Source organism: Erythrolamprus reginae, chromosome 1, assembly GCF_031021105.1.
Source record: "Erythrolamprus reginae isolate rEryReg1 chromosome 1, rEryReg1.hap1, whole genome shotgun sequence".
Lineage (NCBI taxonomy): Eukaryota > Metazoa > Chordata > Lepidosauria > Squamata > Dipsadidae > Erythrolamprus > Erythrolamprus reginae.
Window position 1 is genome coordinate 423,844,409 of NC_091950.1, and position 20,035 is coordinate 423,864,443.

Here is a 20,035-nt window from a genome sequence, read left to right on the forward strand (position 1 = left end):
AGGCATTGGAGATTGAGGATGAGTGGACTTCAATTCCCAGAATTCCAGTTGTTCTCACTTCTCCTCTTCTATCCCATCCCGTCCTCTATTCCTATTCCATTCCATTCTATTTTGAAATTTTATTCTAATTCCAATTCTTATTCTAGTTTTGTTCTGTTCTAATCTAGTCCAGTCCTTTCCTTATTCCGTTCTGGTCCGTTCTGTTCTATTCTATTCCTTGTTTTAGTCTAGTCTAGTCTAGTCCAGTCCAATCGAGTCCAGTCCTGTCTCATCCAGTCCTTTCCTTATTCTGCTCTGTTCCATTCCTTTCCATTCCATTCCATTCCTTAGTCCATTCTAGGGGAAGGTTTGGTAGGGAAGGTTTGCCTATTTGCCAATGACTCTAAAGTGTGCAATAGGGTTGATATTCCTGGAGGCGTCTGTAATATGGTAAATGATTTAGCTTTACTAGATAAATGGTCAAAGCAATGGAAACTGCAGTTTAATGTTTCCAAATGTAAAATAATACACTTGGGCAAAAGGAATCCTCCATCTGAGTATTGTATTGGCAGTTCTGTGCTAGCAAAAACTTCAGAAGAGAAGGATTTAGGGTGAGTGATTTCTGACAGTCTCAAAATGGGTGAACAGTACAGTCAGACTGTAGGGAAAGCAAGTAGGATGCTTGGCTGCATAGCTAGAGGTATAACAAGCAGGAAGAGGGAGATTGTGATCCCCTTATATAGAGCGCTGGTGAGACCACATTTGGAATACTGTGTTCAGTTCTGGAGACCTCACCTACAAAAAGATATTGATAAAATTGAACGGGCTACAAGAATGGTGGAAGGTCTTAATGGTGGAAGGTCTTAAGCATAAAACGTATCAGATAAGACTTAATGAACTCCATCTGTATAGTCTGGAGGACAAAAGGGAAAGGGGGGGGACATGATCGAAACATTTAAATATGTGAAAGGGTTAAATAAGGTTCAGGAGGGAAGTGTTTTCAATAGGAAAGTGAACACAAGAACAAGGGGGCACAATCTGAGGTTAGTTGGGGGAAAGATTAGAAGCAACATGAGAAAATATTATTTTACAGAAAGAGCAGTAGATCCTTGGAACAAACTTCCAGCAGATGTGGTTGGTAAATCCACAGGAACTGAATGTAAACATGCCTGGGATAAACATATATCCATCCTAAGATAAAATACAAGAAATAGTATAAGGGCAGGCTAGATGGACCATGAGGTCTTTTTCTGCCGTCAATCTTCTGTGTTTCTATTCCTTATTCCATTCCGTTCTATTCTATTCCTTCTTCTGTTCTATTCTACTCTACTCTACTCTAGTCCAATCTAATCCAGCCTTTATTCTAGTCTATTCTATTCTATTCCATTCCATTCCAATCCATCCTATTCTTCATCCCATCCCATTATTCTCTAGTCTAGTCTAGTCTAGTCTAGTCTAAATTCTATTAATTCTATCCTTAATCCTGTCCCTGTTCCTATTTTGCCAATCCACCCTCTGCACTGCACCAACCTCTCCCTCATTTCTCGGCTGGGCAAACCAAGCATTTGCAGCTGCAGGACTTTTTTGGGGGGAAAAAAACCAGCAGTTTTTCCTCCTCCCCCCTCCCGGGAGATCCCCAAAATTGCTGAGCCAGCCACCTTTCCCCAAGCTGAACAAGAGCCCTGGGATTTTTTCCAAGCTCCCCAGGAGCAGCCCGGGAAAAAAAAAATCAAAAGCAGTTAGTCAGCAGAACCCGGAGGGGGCAAAGTGCCCATTGCAGAGGGCCCAGGGCGTCCGATCAGCTACCCCTTTAACTCCATTGGCACAAAAAGACAAGGGACGATTTGCTCGGCTGTCCGAGGGCCGGCTGGAGGGGGGGGCTTTGGAACCCCAGGCTGGGAGCTGGCACCTTTTCCATGGGCATGAAGCAGCATTTTTGGGCTAAAAATAACAGCCAGGACTCAGCACCTAAGAATAGAGCTTTCCGTGCAGGAGGCCAGGAGGAGGAAGGGATGAGCAGCTCAACGTACGTACACATAGAAACATAGAAACATAGAAGACTGGCGGCAGAAAAAGACCTCATGGTTCATCTAGTCTGCCCTTATACTATTTCCTGTGTTTTATCTTACAATGGATCTATGTTTATCCCAGGCAGGTTTCAATTCAGTTACTGTGGATTTATCTACCACGTCTACTGGAAGTTTGTTCCAAGGATCTACTACTCTTTCAGTGAAATAATATTTTCTCATGTTGCTTTTGATCTTTCCCCCAACTAACTTCAGATTGTTCTTGTTCTTGTGTTCACTTTCCTATTATAAACACTTCCCTCCTGAACCTTATTTAACCCTTTAACATATTTAAATGTTTCGATCATGTCCCCCCTTTTCCTTCTGCCCTCCAGACTATACAGATGGAGTTCATTGGGTCTTTCCTGATACATTTTATGCTTAAGACCTTCCACCATTCTTGTAGCCTGTCTTTGGACCCGTTCAATTTTGTCAATATCTTTTTGTAGGTGAGGTCTCCAGAACTGAACACAGTATTATTCTAAATGTGGTCTCACCAGCGCTCTATATAAGGGGATCACAATCTCCCTCTTCCTGCTTGTTATACCTCTAGCAATGCAGCCAAGCATCCTACTTGCTTTTCCTACTGCCTGACCACACTGCTCACCCATTTTGAGACTGTCAGAAATCACTACCCCTAAATCCTTCTCTTCTGAAGTTTTTGCTAACACAGAACTGCCAATGCAATACTCAGATTGAGGATTCCTTTTCCCAAGTGCATTATTTTACATTTGGAAACATTAAACTGCAGTTTCCATTGCTTTGACCATTTATCTAGTAAAGCTAAATCATTTACCATATTACAGACCCCTCCAGGAATATCAACCCTATTGCACACTTTAGAGTCATCGGCAAATAGGCAAACCTTCCCTACCAAACCTTCCCCTATGTCACTCACAAACATATTAAAAAGAATAGGACCCAGAACAGACCCTTGTGGCACACCGCTTGTAACCTGTCTCTGCTCAGAATACTCGCCATTAACAATACACACACACACAAACACACACTCCTCCACCCGCAGCAGCTTACCTACACAACTAGACTCACAATCCTAGGTTTAGAAAGCTTAGAACTACATCGCCTTAAACACGACTTAAATACAGCCCATAAAACCATCTCCTACAATGTTCTCCCTGTCAGTGACTACTTCAGCTCCAACCACAACAACACACAAGCACACAACAGATGCAAACTCAAAGTAAACCTCTCTAAACTCGACTGCAGGAAATGCGACTTTAGTAACCGAGTAGTTGATGCCTGGAACTCACTACCAGACTCTGTAGCATCATCCACTTAACCCCAAAACTTTACCCTTAGACTCTCCACCATTGACCTCTCCCGATTCCTAAGAGGTCAGTAAGGGGCGTGCATAAGTGCGCCAGTGTGCCTTCCGTCCCCTGTCCTAATGTTTCTCTTTTACTAGTATCATGTATATAAATATCTTTGTATACCACAAATACGTATGTGACAAAACAAATAAATTAAATGAATAAATGAATAAATAAATAAATAAACACACACAGAGACAAAAAACACACACACTGGTGCATCCCCCCCCCCACACACACACAAGCCAGCTTTTGCAAAGAGCAAACGTTTTGGGTGTGATGGATCAGTGCCTCTGCTGGCAACAGCAACGGTGGCGGTTTCAAAGCTGCCCCAGCCTGCCTTGGATTCAGTGGTGCTACCAGCGTAACTGTTGACGGATGCATGAAAAAGGTTTCGACGTGAGATTTGAACTTTCCTAAGGACACGGTTGTCTCAGGCAGGGGATGTTTCTTAGCCTTGGAAATGCTTTAAGAAAGGAGGACTTCCACTCCCAGAATTCCCCAGCCAGCAATGCTTTAAGAGGGGAGGAGTTGATCATGGTGTGAAGCCCAGAGAAACTTGTATATCTCCTTCAAACCCCAGTTCGTTCTCAAAAGGCAGCTTAGCTCACTGTTTGATGTACTAGGTGTCAAAACCTTGAATTCCCAATGGATGTGACAGGCGCCAGGTTGGAGATATCCAAGGGCTGTCTGGACTCTCTGAAATCTGAGTTCAAGTCTCCATAGAAACATAGAAACATAGAAGTCTGATGGCAGAAAAAGACCTCCTGGTCCATCTAGTCTGCCCTTATACTATTTCCTGTATTTTATCTTAGGATGGATCTATGTTTATCCCAGGCATGTTTACATTCAGTTCTTGTGGATTTACCAACCACATCTGCTGGAAGTTTGTTCCAAGGATCTACTACTCTTTCAGTCAAATAATATTTTCTCATGTTGCTTCTGATCTTTCCCTCAACTAACCTCAGATTGTGTCCCCTTGTTCTTGTGTTCACTTTCCTATTAAAAACACTTCCCTCCTGAACCTTATTTAACCCTTTAAATGTTTTGATCATGTCCCCCCCTTTTCCTTCTGTCCTCCAGACCAGTGATTTTCAACCTTTTTTGAGCCGCGGCACATTTTTTACATTTACAAAATCCTGGGGCACACCACCAACCAAAATGACACAAATCTAATACATACATACATACATACATACATACATACATACATACATACATACATACATACATAAATAACCCCCTCATATATACAATCCCATGTAACATCCCCTTATAAATGCTTTCTCTCTCTTGTTCTTTCTCTCTCTGTTGTTCTCTTGTTCTCTTATTTTCTTTCTCACTCTCTCTTGTTCTCTCTCTTATTTTCTTTCTCTCTCTCTTGTTCTTTCTCTCTCACTCTGTTGCTCTCTCTTGTTCTCTTATTTTCTTTCTCTCTCATGCTTTCTCTCTCTCTCATGCTTTCTCTCTCTTGTTCTTTCTCTCTCTCTCTGTTGCTCTCTCTTGTTCTCTTGTTTTCTTTCTCTCTCATGCTTTCTCTCTCTTGTTCTTTCTCTCTCTCTCATGCTTTCTCTCTCTTGTTCTCTCTCTCTCTCTGTTGCTCTCTCTCTCTCATTCTCTCTCTTATTTTCTCTCTCTCTCTGTTGCTCTCTCGTTCTCTCTTATTTTCTTTCTCTCTCTCTTGTTCTCTCTCTTTTTCTCTCTCATTTTCTTTCTCTCTCTCTTGTTCTTTCTCTCTCTCTCATGCTTTCTCTCTCTTGTTCTCTCTCTCTCTCTGTTGCTCTCTCTCTCTCTCATTCTCTCTCTTCCTTTCTTCTCTGTGGAGGCCGGCAAAGGTTTTCCTTAGTTTGAATGTTCTGAGCAATCTGGCAGGGGGATGGGAAGCAGCCCCTTTACTGACAGGCCGGGACGGGACTGTGAGAGGGGTGGACGTTCCCACAGCGCTCGGAGTGGCTAGCGGCCGGATTGCCAGCGCCGCTGCAGCCACCGCTGTGGGAGGAGCCGCGCCCCAAGAAAGCCGGAGGGAATGACGGATCGAGCGGGCAGGGACAGCCACAAGTGGAAGCCTCAGCCCTGGGCTCCCACTTGCAGAAGCCGCCCCTCCCCCAGGCTATTGCCCGCCACCCCCACTGCCGCTATTAGCGGCGAAGGGGCCGACTTTTAAAACAACCTTTGCCGGTCTCCCGCAGGAGGGTGCCAATAGCAGTGGCGGCAGTGGGCAATAGCCAGGGGGCGGCTTCTGCAAGTGGGAGCTCCAGGGCTGAAGCCTCAGCCCTGGAGCTCCCACTTGCAGGAGCCGCCTCGCGGCTCACCTGACCATGTCTCGCAGCACACTAGTGTGCCGCGGCACACCGGTTGAAAAACACTGCTCCAGACTATACAGATGGAGTTCATTCAGTCTTTCCTGATACGTTTTATGCTTAAGACCTTCCACCATTCTTGTAGCCCGACTCCAGCGAGATCTGTCTGTCTGTCTATCTATCTATCTATCTATCTATCTATCTATCTATCTATCTATCTATCTATCTATCTATCTATCTATCTATTTTAAGATTAAGCAATGGGTGTTTTTCCTTGTGGTAGAAGAGAATAGGAGCAACAGGCAAAGGTTCAGGTCTGTTTCACAACTCCAGGTGTGAAGAAAAGATGAAAAATAATTGAAACATCGACTGATAACATTTCTTTTTTTATCTGCATTGTGAGGCTGATGGCCTCAGGGTGAGAACTCTGGATGAGCTAAGCAGGATCAGGTGGAGTGGAGGGTTACAGCGCTACCACCCAGGTGATTCCAGGGTTGTAGAGAAAGGGAAAAGCAAAGAGTGGCCACGTTCCCAAGGTCACACGGACCATTCTCGGAGAGCAGTAGGCGTGGCAGTCTCACATTGATACTTCTGTGGCATATTAACAGAAGAAAATGGGGTGGAGCCAAACCTTCTGGGTGTGGCCAACACCTTGGGGGGGGCAGTGCTGTGTGCAGTCGGGGGGAGAGAAATCTGTCAGAAATGTTGGGGGGGAATGAGGCCGGTATGAGCATCCTATTTGTAATAGAGGGTCTGGCTTAAGAGAGCAGGAAAGGATTCCTTCAGCTTTGGAACTCCCTGCCTCAGGAAAGAGGGCTGATCATTTCACTGTTGGCCTTAGGAAGACTAATTCAAGGTGTTGAAATTACTTATTGCCTTTACATTACATTTTGAATCATAAAAAAAGGCATTGATTTATTTGTATTATTTGTATTATTTGTATTATTTGTATTATTTGTATTATTTGTATTATTTGTATTATTTGTATTATTTGTATTATTTGTATTATTTGTATTATTTGTATTATTTGTATTATTTGTATTATTTGTATTATTTGTATTATTTGTATTATTTGTATTATTTGTATTATTTGTATTAATTATTATTATTATTAATTATTATTATTATTATATTTTTATTTTATTTTATCTTACTTTTACTTTACTTTTATTTTACATTTAGTTTATTTTTACTTTACTTTAATTTTACTCCTGCTTTACTTTTACTTTACTCTACACCATGTCTTATTGGATTCTATTCTATGTAATCCATCCTATTTCTATTTTTTATTATATTTTCAAATTTATTTCATTTCATTTTATATTATATTTTGTTCCACTTCATTTTATAGTTTTATTTTATTCCATTGTATATTTTACTAGCTGATCACTCGGCTTTGCCCGCGTATTTTATTTATTTATCCCAATCTTGTATGATTAGACAGGAAAAGGAATGAATTATATCTACAGGGTTCAAAATCAAAGCAATTTTGTTTACAGCGTTTTAAAAGTGTAAGGAGTGTGTTCAAATCCCAGCTAGGGAACCTGCGGACAGCTGGCGGATTTAGAAGCGCCACTCTCCTGCCTCTGCCCGTTTTACCCGTTTTCCTAAACTGGGCCTGGGACAGAAACCCCTGAGCAGGCCATGCTGCGTCTCCTCCACCCCTGTGGAAATAGGCTGGGCCTCCTGTTTCGCCTCAGTTGACGTGGTCCTGTCCTTCACGCGATGAGTCAGGATGGATTTACCTGGCATAACAGGCCGAAGCTGTGATGATGGAAACTGCAGTTTAATGTTTCCAAATGTAAAATAATGCACTTGGGGAAAAGGAATCCTCAATCTGATATTGCATTGGCAGTTCTGTGTTTAGCAAAAACTTCAGAAGAAAAGGATTTAGGGGTCGTGATTTCTGACAGTCTCAAAATGGGTGAGCAGTGTGGTAGGAAAAGCAAGTAGGATGCTTGGCTGCATAGCTAGAGGTATAACAAGTAGGAAGAGGGAGATTATGATCCCGCTATATAGAGCGCTGGTGAGACCCCATTTGGAATAATACTGTGTTCAGTTCTGGAGACCTCACCTACAAAAAGATACAGTATTGACAAAATTGAACAGGTCCAAAGACGGGCTACAAGAATGGTGGAAGGTCTTAAGCATAAAACGTATCAGGAAAGACTTCATGAACTCCATCTGTATAGTCTGGAGGACAGAAGGAAAAGGGGGGACAGGATCAAAACATTTAAATATGTTAAAGGGTTAAATAAGGTCCAGGAGGGAAGTGTTTTTAATAGGAAAGTGAACACAAGAACAAGGGGCCACAATCTGAAGTTAGTTGGGGGAAAGATCAAAAACAACATGAGAAAATATTATTTCACTGAAAGAGTAGTAGATCCTTGGAACAAACGTCCAGCAGACGTGGTTGGTAAATCCACAGTAACTGAATTGAAACATGCCTGGGATAAACATAGATCCATCCTAAGATAAAATAGAGGAAATAGTACAAGGGCAGACTAGATGGACTGTCAATCTTCTATGTTTCTATGAATGAGGAAGGAAGGAAAGGAGGAAGGAAGGAAGGAAGGAAGGAAGAATCCACAGGAACTGAATTTAAACATGCCTGGGATAAACATCGATCCATCATAAGATAAAATACAGAAAATAGTATAAGGGCAGACTAGATGGACCATGAGGTCTTTTTCTGCCGTCAGACTTCTATGTTTCTATGTTTCGTTTAGGGCCTAATGAGGCCTTAGGCCAATGAGGGCAAACCTTTTCTGGTTCGTGTGCCAAAGGTTGTGTGTATACATGTGCTAGCACGCATGCATGTGCTCACACCCATTCCTCCCCCCCACGTATGCGCACACACCCCGCTACCCCCAGTACATGCACAAAATCCCCCCCTCCCCGCTTCTGCGCATAGGCCTCACTGAAGCCTGAGACAGTGAAAAAACAGCCAAACGGACTTCCAGTTTGCCCGTTTTGCTGTTTTTTTGCACTCCGAATCCTTCAGGGAAGCTTCCAGAAGGCACAGAGTGTGAAAAACAGCACAACAGGGAAACTGGAAGTCTGTTTATTTAATCTTCCGGTTTGCCTGTTGTGCCGTTATTCGCACTCCAGGGCTTCAAGAAGCTTCCCTGGAGCCTCCAAAGTGTGAAAAACAGTACAATGGCCTGTTCTGTCGGGCTCTCTGGAAGACTTCCCCCAGTAATTCACAGGTACAAATTTCAGACACACACACATTTGAAAATTCAAAACAATGTCCTTTATAATGAAAATTCACTTAAACCAAGCCCTCTTTTTGTATAGCAAAGAGCACTTGTCTCCAAACAAACTGGTAATTTGTACAAGTCCCTTATCAGTTCTGTGATACTTACCTTGTAGCTGTGAGGCAATTCACAGTCCTTCTTCTTTCACAAAGTGACACACACTTTGCTCTGGTTTAGTTTCAAAGCGGGGAAAAATCAGCACACAAAAAGTCAAAGTCAGTAAAGCAGGCACGAAACACAACGATCAGATAATCCTCCACAATGGCCAAACCCACAGGCTGCTCTTTATAGCAGCCTCACTAATGACCACAGCCCCACCCAACCACAGGTGGCCTCATTTTCTTTGATAATAATCTCTCAGTTTTTGTTGCCTATGCATCGCTCTCCGCATGCGTGGCTGTGTCATTAACTCTTGTTCTGAATCCAAGGAGGAGCTAGATAATTGATCTCCTTCTGAGCTGTCTGCCCCACTCTCCTCCTCCCTGTCACTCATGTCCTCTTGGTCAGAGGAGCCTTCATCAGCAGATTCCACCAGGGGCAAAACAGGCCTGCAGCATGTGGATGTCTCCCCCACATCCACAGTCCTTGGGGCAGGAGCTGGGCCAGAGCTAACCACAACACGGCCTAATCAGGCTCCCTTTGCTTTGTAGGCCTACTGTGGTGAGCCGACAATCCTACCGCTGTGGTGAGGTGGGGACGGGAGATCCACTTAGGCCCGTGATGGTTAACCTATGACATGCATGCCACAGAAGGCACGAAGAGCCAAGTCTGAGGGTATGTGAGGTGTTGCCCTACGTCAGTTCCAGCACACATAATTTTTGGCCTTCCAGACAGCGGGGGTGGGCCGTTTTTGCCCTCCCCAGGCTTCAGGAAAGAGCCTGTGGATGGTGAAAAACAGACCCAACGGGCCTCCCGGAAGTTCAGAAATGAACTTCTGGTAGGCCTGTTGGACCGTTTTTCGCCATCCACATGTTTCAAGGAAGCCTCCTGAAGCCTGGGGAAGGCGAAAAATGGCCCAATGGGCCCACCAGAAGTCTAAAGGCTTCAGTGAGGCCTGTGCCCTGGAAAAAGTGACTTATGGCCCAATTTTCACACTTACGACTGTTGCAGCACCCCCACAGTCAGATGGTCAAAACTTGGTTGCTTGGCAACTGAGGTCACATGATCCCATTTTGCTACCTGTGGACAAGCCAAGTCAACGAGGAAGTCAGATTCACTTAACAACCAGGTTTTTCACTTAACAACGGTGGCAAGAAAGGTCGTAAAACAGGGTAAAGCTCAACAGATTTCTCACTTAGCAACATAAAGTTTGGGCTCAATTATGATCGTAAGTCGAGGACTACTTCTCACAACTACCAACAACTCTCAGCCAAGAAATGCTGGACGTTCTCGCTGGACTCGCACAGTGGCTGTTTTCTCTCCCTCCAGGTGTGGCAAATTCCCGATTTCCTGCCCTTGCGAAACCTGACGGATCCGGTGGTGACCCTGGAAGGGCATTCCAAGCGGGTGGGCATCTTGACTTGGCACCCCACGGCCCGCAACGTCTTACTCAGCGCAGGTAAGAGCCTCTCCACCCACCCTGGCAGTTTCCAGTGGGATGGAGTTCCTCAGGTTAAGCCCATGTTTCTCAACTTGCACATTGAGAATCCGGCATTCAGTTTTGGTCGCCACGATGCAAAAAGGATGTTGAGACTCTAGAAAGAGTGCAGAGAAGAGCAACAAAGAGGATTAGGGGATAAATGGAGGCTGAAATGTATGAAGAACAGTTGCAGGAACTGGGCACGGCTGGTTTAATGAGAAGAAGGACCAGGGGAGACAGGATAGCAGCCTTCCAATATCTCAGGGGTTGCCATAAAGAAGATTTGGGGCTCAAGCTATTCTCCAAAGCACCTGAGGGTAGAACAAGAAGCAATGGGTGGAAACTAAACTAGGAGAGAAGCAACTGAGAACTAAGGAGAAATTTCCTGTCAGAACAGTTGATCTCTGGAACAGTTTGCAACTAGAGGTTGTGGATGCTGCAACACTGGAAGTTTTTAGCAAATGTTGGATAACCATCTGTCTGAATTAGTGTAGGGTTTCCTGCCTAAGCAGGGGGTTGGACTAGAAGACCTCCAAGGTCCCTTCCAACTCTGTTGTTGTTGTTGTTGTTGTTGTTGTTATATTAACAAACAATCAAATAAATAAATAAACTATGGTCATAAGTCAAGGACTATCTGTAAACCTGTCTCGCTTTCTTATTTGATTTTGGGGGTAAAAATCTAACCCAATTACAATGGCGATGGTCTCAGTGTCCTGGGGTTACGTGATCCCCTTCTGCGACCTTCTGATTCACTTAATGACTTACCCGCTGATGGAATTCACTTACCGACCGTGGCAAGAAAAGTCGTAAAATGAGGCAAAAACACACAAGAAGAAATGTCTCAACAGCATAATTTGGGGGGCTCGATTGCGATCCTGAGGAGGAACAGCCTGTAATGGGGAGGGGGTTCGGGCAGCCTGGGTCCTTTCGATGTGTCCTGACACAACGAAAGGGCATGATCAAAACATTTAAATATGTTGAAGGGTTAAATAAGGTTCAGGGGGGAAGTGCTTTAAATTGGAGAGTGAACACAAGAACAAGGGGACACAATCTGAAGTTAGTTGGGGGAAAGATCAGAAGTAACATGAGAAAATATTATTTTACTGAAAGAGTAGTAGATGCTTGGAACAAAGTTCCAGCAGATGTGGTTGGCAAATCCACAGGAACTGAATTGAAACATGCCTGGGATAAACATAGATCCATCCTAAGATAAAACACAGGAAATAATATAAGGGCAGACTAGAGGAACCATGAGGTTTTTTTCTGCCGTCAATCTTCTATGTGTCTATGTGTCTCTGGGTCAGGGGGTGACAACGCCATCATCATTTGGAACGTGGGCACGGGGGAGGCGCTGATCACGCTGGACGACCTGCACACCGATGTCATATACAACGTGTGTTGGAACCGCAACGGGAGCCAGATCGTCACCACCTGCAAGGACAAACATTTGCGCATCATCGACCCGCGGCAGCACCTGGTGGTGGCTGTGAGTAAGAGGGGACGAGGGTGGGATTGCCTGACCTGCGCCCAGTACGTGTGGGGCAGATGTGAGCTTTTTCCTCCTTGGTTTGGCAGCTTCTGAGTGGTTGAAATGAGCATGTTCAACCCTGGCAGCTTTAAGAGGGGAGGACTTCCATTCCCATAATCCCCCACCCAGCATGCTTTAAGAGGGGTGGACTTCCACTCCCAGAATTCCTATTATCTTTTATCATTACTTTTTCTAATGTTATGTTTGTACAAATTACCATCTTATAATTGTTTGACAAATATATATAAATAAAATAAATAAATAAATAAGATGAGTGGACTTCCACTCCCATAATCCCCCAACCCAGCCTGCTTTAATATGAATGGACTTCAATTCCCATAATCCCCCACCCAGCATGCTTTAAGAGGGGTGGACTTCCACTCCCAGAATTCCTATTGTCTTTTATCGTTACTTTTTCTAATGTTATGTTTATACAAATTACCATCTTATAATTGTTTGACAAATACAGTGATACCTTGTCTTCCAAACTTAATTGGTTCCGGGACGAGGTTCTTAAGGTGAAAAGTTTGTAAGACAAAACAATGTTTCCCATAGGAATCAATGGAAAAGCGATTAATGCGTGCAAGCCCAAAATTCACCCCTTTTGCCAGCCGAAGCGCCCGTTTTTGCGCTGCTGGGAATCCCTTGAGGCTCCTCTCCATGGGAAACCCCACCTCCGAACTTCTGTGTTTTTGCGATGCTGCAGGGGAATCCCAGCATCACAAAAACTAGCGCTTCGCTGGCAACGGAAGTCCGGAGGCGGGGCATCCCAGCGGCGGCGGTGCGTTTGTAAGGTGAAAATAGTTTGTAAGAAGAGGCAAAAAAATCTTAAACCCCGGGTTTGTATCTCGAAAAGTTTGTATGACGAGGCGTTTGTAAGACGAGGTATCACTGTATATATAAATAAAATAAATAAATATGAAATAAGATGAGTGGACTTCTACTCCCATAATCCCCCAGCCAGTGTGCTTTAATATGAATGGACTTCCATTCCCAGAATTCCCCAGCCACGATGCTTTTAGAGGGGTGGACTTCAACTCCCAGAATTCTCCAGCCAGTCATGGTGGCTGGGGAATTCTGGGAGTTGAAGTCCACCCATTTTAAAAGTGACGGAGTGTTTGAGAAACCTTCTACTAATGCTTTGTGGGTGCCGTGTTTGTGTGACCTAACCCACTAACCCTTGCCCCCAGGAGATCCTCAAGCCCCACGAGGGGGCACGCCCCGTCCGGGCCATCTTCCTGGCCGACGGCCGCGTCTTCACCACTGGCTTCAGCAAGATGAGTGAGAGGCAGCTGGCCCTTTGGGACCTGGTACGACCGGCCAGCATCCGGAGTGGCAACTAACGTTCTAAGGGTCTTTGGAAGGGGTGCATGGGGGGGCGGCTACGCAAGGATATCTTGACCTTTGACCCCACAGGAAGAGAAGAGGAGCAGCATAATCCCTCACCCAGCTTGCTTTTTAGATGGGTGGACTTCAACTCCCAGAATTCCCTAGCTAAGGGGTTGGCAAACTTTGGTCTTCTTTGACACGTGGACTTCAACTCCCAGAATTCCTAAGCTAGCATGATTGGCTCCGGAATTCTGGGAGTTGAAGTCCACAAGTTACAGAAGAGCAAAGTTTGCCTGCCCTAGCTGGCATGAAGTCAAGATGGCTGACTTCAACTTCAAGCCAACATGGCTGACTCAGGAATTCTGGGAATTGAAGTCCACAGGTTGTAAAAGAGGCCTAGTTGCCCTCAATTGGGTTGGTAAGAGTGTATATATGTGCCTTGGCGTTTCTCTTCCTCGTCCCTGTGGCCAGCCACTTTATCTGCACCCCCAGCCGACCCGTAACGCTCTCTTTCCCATCTGCCAGGAGAAGTTGGCGGCCCACGAAGGGATGAGGCCCATGCGCGCCGTCTTTACCCGCGACGGACACATCTTCACCACGGGGTTCACCCGCATGAGCCAGCGGGAGCTGGGCCTCTGGGACCCGGTAGTTGGGCTGCATGGTGTGGACCCCTCATCCCTCTCCCTCTGGGAACGCGGGCATTGGACTGCCCGGCCCCTCCCCTCATGTCTCTGGGATGAAGGCCTGGGGCATTATGGGGCCATGTTCAAGCAGGCCATGTTATGGGTGGATATATGTGCAAGGCATTCCCACATGCGCCAAGTCCAAAACACATTGCCACAACATCGCCAAAAAGGCTTCAAGAGTTGCTAACCTAATCCTATGTAGCTTCTGCTCCGGTAATCTCACACTACTAACCAGAGCATACAAAACTTTCACCAGACCAGTCCTTGAATACAGCTCATCTATCCGGAACCAACACCACATTTCGGACATAAACACTCTAAAAAATGTCTAGAGATACTTTACGAGAAGAGCCCTCCACTCCTCCACTCACAACAGAATCCCCTACGCGACTAGTCTTACAATCCTAGGTTTAGAAAACTTAGAACTATGTCGCCTTAAACACGACATAAGCATAGCCCATAAAACCATCTGCCACAACGTCCTTCCTGTCAAGGACTACTTCAGCTTCAAGCACAACAACACAAGAGCACACATCAGATACAAACTTAAAGTAAACCTCACCGAACTTGACTGCAGGAAATACGACTTTAGTAACCAAGTACGGTAGTTAATGCATGGAACTCACTTCCCGATTCTGTAGTATCATCACCTAACCCCCAAAACTTTACCCTTAGACTCTCCACTGTTGATCTCTCCCAATTCCTAAGAGGTCAGTAATAAATCAAATTTATTGCCAAGATTCTGATTGTCCAGCAGAGGGCAACACTTGGCACACCTTGACTCCCTAGGGTTCAGCCGTTAACATTCGGATACAAGGCCACCAGGTGATCCCAGGGCCAAAAACCTTAATTGGGAAGCTGAAGCTCTGAGGACACTGGACTTCCAGTTCTGACTGTTCGGTCCATTCCCGGACAATGCCTGGTTCCCAGAGTCCGATTGCTGTGAAGTTTGGGGTGGGGGGTGGGGGGAATGGGAGGGTGCATGGGGTTGTGCTGTGTTCCCAGGCAGGGGCTGCAGAAAGAGGATGGTGGAAATAGGTGGTGGAACTAGGAATGGACTTTGTAGTCTGTGCAGGCCACGATTCTCCAACCTTGGCCACTTTTAAGACTTGCGGACTTCAACTCCCAGAATTCCCAGTCAGCCTTTTTGGGGAGTTGAAATAGCATTATAGCAATAGCATGTAGACTTATAGACCCCTTGCTTTTACAGCCTCCTTTAAGCAGTTTACAGAATCCGCCTCTTGCCCCCAACAATCTGGGTCCTCATTTGACCCCCCTCGGAAGGATGGAGTCCAACCTTGAGGCAGTGGTGAGATTTGAACTGCTGAACCTCTAACCACTGCAACACCGAGGCTCTTGGTGCTCTTGGATGATAGATAGATAGATAGATAGATAGATAGATACCGTGTTTCCCCGATTGTAAGACATATGGGGGGTTTCAGGGGGGTCGGCTTATATAAGCCATACCCCGAAAGTAAGACATATGTCTTACTTTCGGGGAAACACGGTATAAACGGTATTGCGGGGGGGGGGCGATGACATTGCTTCCAAGCTCCCCGCGCGCCCCTCGCCTTCGCTCGCCTGCGGCCTCTTCCACCACCTCTTCCCCTGCCGAAGCTCAGCTTGCAGCTTCACTCACCTTCCAAGCTCCCCGCGCGCCTTCGCATTCTCCCCGCGCGCCTTCGCCTTCCAAGCTCCCCGCGCGCATTGCTTCCAAGCTCCCCGCGCGCCTTCGCTCGCCTTCGCTCGCCACCGCCTCTTCCCCTGCCGAAGCTCAGCTGCAAGCGGCCAGCGAGGCCGATCGGATCCGAGGCGAGCGGCCGGAGCTGCGCCCTCCTTCGCCCGCCTCCTTTCCGCTCGCCTCGGAGCCGAGCGGCCTCGCTGGCCGCTTGCAGCTGAGCCTCGGCAGGGGAAGAGGCGGTGGCGCCGCGGCGAGCGAAGGCGAGGGGCGCGCAGGGAGCTGCGCCCTCCTTTCCGGCAGCTCCCTGCGCGCCCCTCGCCTTCGCTCGCCGCGGCGCCACCGCCTCTTCCCCTGCCGAGGCTCAGCTGCAAGCGGCTCCGAGGCGAGCGGAAAGGAGGCGGGCGAAGGAGGGCGCAGCTCCGGCCGCTCGCCTCGGATCCGATCGGCCTCGCTGGCCGCTTGCAGCTGAGCTTCGGCAGGGGAAGAGGCGGTGGCGAGCGAAGGCGAGCGAAGGCGCGCGGGGAGCTTGGAAGCAATGCGCGCGGGGAGCTTGGAAGCAATGCGCGCGGGGAGCTTGGAAGGCGAAGGCGCGCGGGGAGAATGCGAAGGCGCGCGGGGAGCTTGGAAGAAATGCGCGCGGGGAGCTTGGAAGGCGAAGGCGCGCGGGGAGATGTAAGACATACCCCCAAAGTAAGACACAGTGGGGCTTTTGGGGGTAAAAAGATAGTAAGACACTGCCTTACTATCGGGGAAACACGGTAGATAGATAGATAGATAGATAGATAGATAGATAGATAGATAGATAGATAGATAGATAGATAGATAGATAGATAGATAGATAGATAGATAGATAGATAGAGAGACAGAGAGAGAGATAGATAGATAGATAGATAGATAGATAGATAGATAGATAGATAGATAGATAGATAGATAGATAGATAGCAATAGCATTTAGACTTGTATACCCCTTTATACTGCTTTTCCAGCCCTCTCTAAGCGGTTTACAGACTCAGCCTCTTGCCCCCCGACAATCTGGGTCCTCATTTGACCCACATTGGAAGGACGGAAGGCTTGGTGAGATTTGAACCGCTGAAGTACAGCTAGCAGTTAGCTGAAGGAGCCTGCAGGGCTGCACTCTAACCACTGCACCACCCAGCTCTAAATCCACAGATCTTTAAAGTGAACCAAGGTTGGGCATCCCTAGTGTAACCCATAGGGGGCACTGCGGCTCGGGTGATGGTGGTGGGGAGAGGCCGTCAGAATGTACGATGGTGGCTAAGAGGCGGGAGAATTAGGGGGAGGGTCAGACTAGATGCCCTCTGGGGGAACCCTCGGTCAGGAGAGCCCAAGGAGGTGGTCCTTCAGGAGTGACTGGGTTGGGGGGTCCTCCTGACTCCTTCCCTGCCGTTTGCAGAAGAACTTTGAGGAGCCCATCGCCCTGCAGGAGATGGACACCAGCAATGGGGTCCTCCTGCCCTTCTACGACCCTGATTCCAGCATAGTCTACCTGTGTGGAAAGGTAGGTAAATAGGGGAGGAAGGTAATTTCCTCCCAGGGAGGGGGGTGCAGAGGGTCCACTCTGGGGATAAACAGAGGGAGGGATAGTGTGCTCCCCTCCACCTCCACCTGTTGATAAATCAAAGGTCCTAACCAAGTGAGCGCTGACCTTTCCTACCTTAGACCCACTGCCTGGGTTTGTGATGGGAATAAAAAGAGCGGGAGGAAAAATTGGGTACCAACCTGTTCTTGGAGGAAATGAAAAAAGGAAAAGGTTCCTTATGAGGAAATGAGAGAGGGAGTGAGTGAGGGAAGGATGGGAGGAAGAGAGGGAAAGAGAGAGCGAGAGAGAGAGTAATAAAATAAGGGGGTGAGAAGGAAGGAAGAGGGGTTGCATCATTTTGCCAAATGTGCTGGCTGGCCGGGGAGGACCTAAATATTTCCCCTTGCTGGATGGGTGGGTGGGCAAGGGAGAGCCGCCCTGAGGACCACCACCCCTCCTCCTCCTCCTTCTCCCGCTTGCACAGGGGGACAGCAGCATCCGCTACTTCGAGATCACGGAGGAGGCGCCCTACGTCCACTACCTGAGCACCTACAGCAGCAAGGAACCTCAGCGGGGGATGGGCTTCATGCCCAAACGCGGGCTGGACGTCAGCAAGTGCGAAATCGCCAGGTGAGTCTCTGGGAGGGGTGCAGGGGGGGCGGCTGCTCCTTGGCTCATGACAATTCCTTTAGTGACCATTTAGAGTTACAACGGCAAGGAACAAAGTTCCTCCAGACCGTTTTTCACACAATGACCGTTGTAGCAGCCACATGGTCAAAAGTCGGAAAAGTCAAAAGTTATTTATTTATTCGATTTTTTTTTATGCAGCCCTTCTCCTTAGAGTCCGGGCGGCTTACAATTTATTAGCAATAGCACTTTTTAACAGAGTCACAGTATCTGGGTCCTCATTTGACCCACCTCGGAAGGATGGAAGGCTGAGTCAACCTGGAGCCGGTGATGAGATTTGAACCACTGACCTGCACATCTAGCAGTCAGCTTTAGTGGCCTGCAGTACTGCACTCTACCCACTGCGCCACCTCAGCTCATACTTGTAGTTACGACGGTTACAGTCTCCCGGGATCACGGGATTCTCCTTTGGCAAACAGATTCACTTCACAACGGTCTGACTTAACAACTGTAGTGATTCACTTAACAACTATGTCACAGGTAGTCCTCCACTTACAACAGTTCATTTAATGACCGGTAGAAGTTATAATGGTGCTGAAAAAAAGGTCACGACAAGTTTTCCACACTTATTACCATGGAAAAGGTGATTAAAATTCAGGCGGTTGGCATCCGACTCGTGTTTATAACCATTGCAGAGTCCTTGCCAGTCAAGCAATCCCCTTATTGTGAATCTCGAGGCCAGATTCGCTTAACGACTGCGTGACCAACCTAACAAGAGCAGAGATTCACTTAACAACGAGTGTCAAAAAAACTTCATGAAACGGAACAAATCTCACTTAACGTTTGTGTCGCTTAGCAACAGAAATGCTGGGGGCTCAGTTGTGGTCATAAGTCGATCTGAGGCTCGCAATTAGGACCACAACTGTTAAGCAAGGCAGTTGTTCAGTAAGTTGTGCCCAAATTTATGACGGTGGTTAAGTGAATCATGGTTGCTAAGCGAATACAACTTCCCCCCATTGATTTCGCTTGTTGGATGCCAGCACGGAAGGTTGCGAACATGAAACCCTAGAATGCTGCAACCCTCCTAAGTACTTCCTGTTGTGAGTGATCCTTGTCAGCTTCAGGAAATGTCGGATTCTGAAGACGAAGACCCAAGTGCCTTAGTTTATCCTGGGATAGAGAGGTTATCAGATGGGGAGATGGGAGTGAAGTGGGCAGTGATTTAGAAGGGCCTCAGGGGGCTGAAGTTACTATGGAAAGTGGTTCCGTGTCAGATAGTGATGAGTTATCACGCAGCGAGTGGTTAGTTCCAAAATACAGAAGAATAAACAAAAGAAGAGAAGAAGTTAGATGTAAGAGGTATTAATTAACACTCCAAGACCAGGGAAGTCTTAATACCACTCTACTACGCCCTGGTCCGACCACACCTGGAGTACTGTATTCAGTTCTGGTCACCACACTTCAAAAGAGACATAGAAACTCTGGAGAAGGTGCAGAAAAGAGCAACCAAAATGATCAGGGGTCTAGAAACCAAGACTTACGAAGAGAAACTGTGGGAACTGGGCATGGATAGCCTAGAGAAAAGGGAGGCCAGAGCGGACATGATAGCAGTCTACAGGTATACGAGGGGTTGCCACAGAGAGGAGGGGATCACTTTATTCTCCAGGGCACCGGAGGGCCGGACGAGGAACAACGGCTGGAAGCTGACCAAGGAGAACTTCCTGACGGTCAGAACGATCAACCAGTGGAACAACCTACCAGTGGATGTTGTGAACTCCAATACTTTGGACATTTTTAAGAGGAAATTGGACTGCAATTTGGCTAGGATGCTATAAGGTTCCTGCTTAGGCAGGGGATAGGACTTGATGACCCACATGGTCCCTTCCAACTCTATCAATCAATCAATCAATAAAATAATCTGCAGTTTACTAGCTCTGTGCATCGATACGTCACTTCCAGTAGAAACTGGAAAAGAAGACTGTGTTCTGACAAATTGATTGACAAAGTATGATGTATGTTTCATTTGCTCCTTGAAGAGAAAGCCGTAGATAAATCATGAGAGACTGTCTGAATGAGTCAGAAGCAGTTCGTAGAATGCTCTGTTTCGTGCTGGTAAGAATGTTCGCTTA

The 20,035-nt window shown here is 46.7% G+C and overlaps 1 protein-coding gene across 1 annotated transcript in view; it reads left to right on the forward strand.

Moving 5' to 3' along the window:
- Nucleotides 1–20,035, forward strand: part of CORO6 (coronin 6) — a 55,003-nt gene that overhangs the window by 27,908 nt on the left and 7,060 nt on the right. The window contains exons 4-8 of the mRNA XM_070735439.1: nt 10,365–10,494; nt 11,820–12,001; nt 13,234–13,353; nt 17,154–17,258; nt 17,764–17,909. Of these exons, the coding sequence (XP_070591540.1) occupies nt 10,365–10,494; nt 11,820–12,001; nt 13,234–13,353; nt 17,154–17,258; nt 17,764–17,909 (683 nt within the window). The remainder of the gene's footprint in view (nt 1–10,364; nt 10,495–11,819; nt 12,002–13,233; nt 13,354–17,153; nt 17,259–17,763; nt 17,910–20,035) is intronic.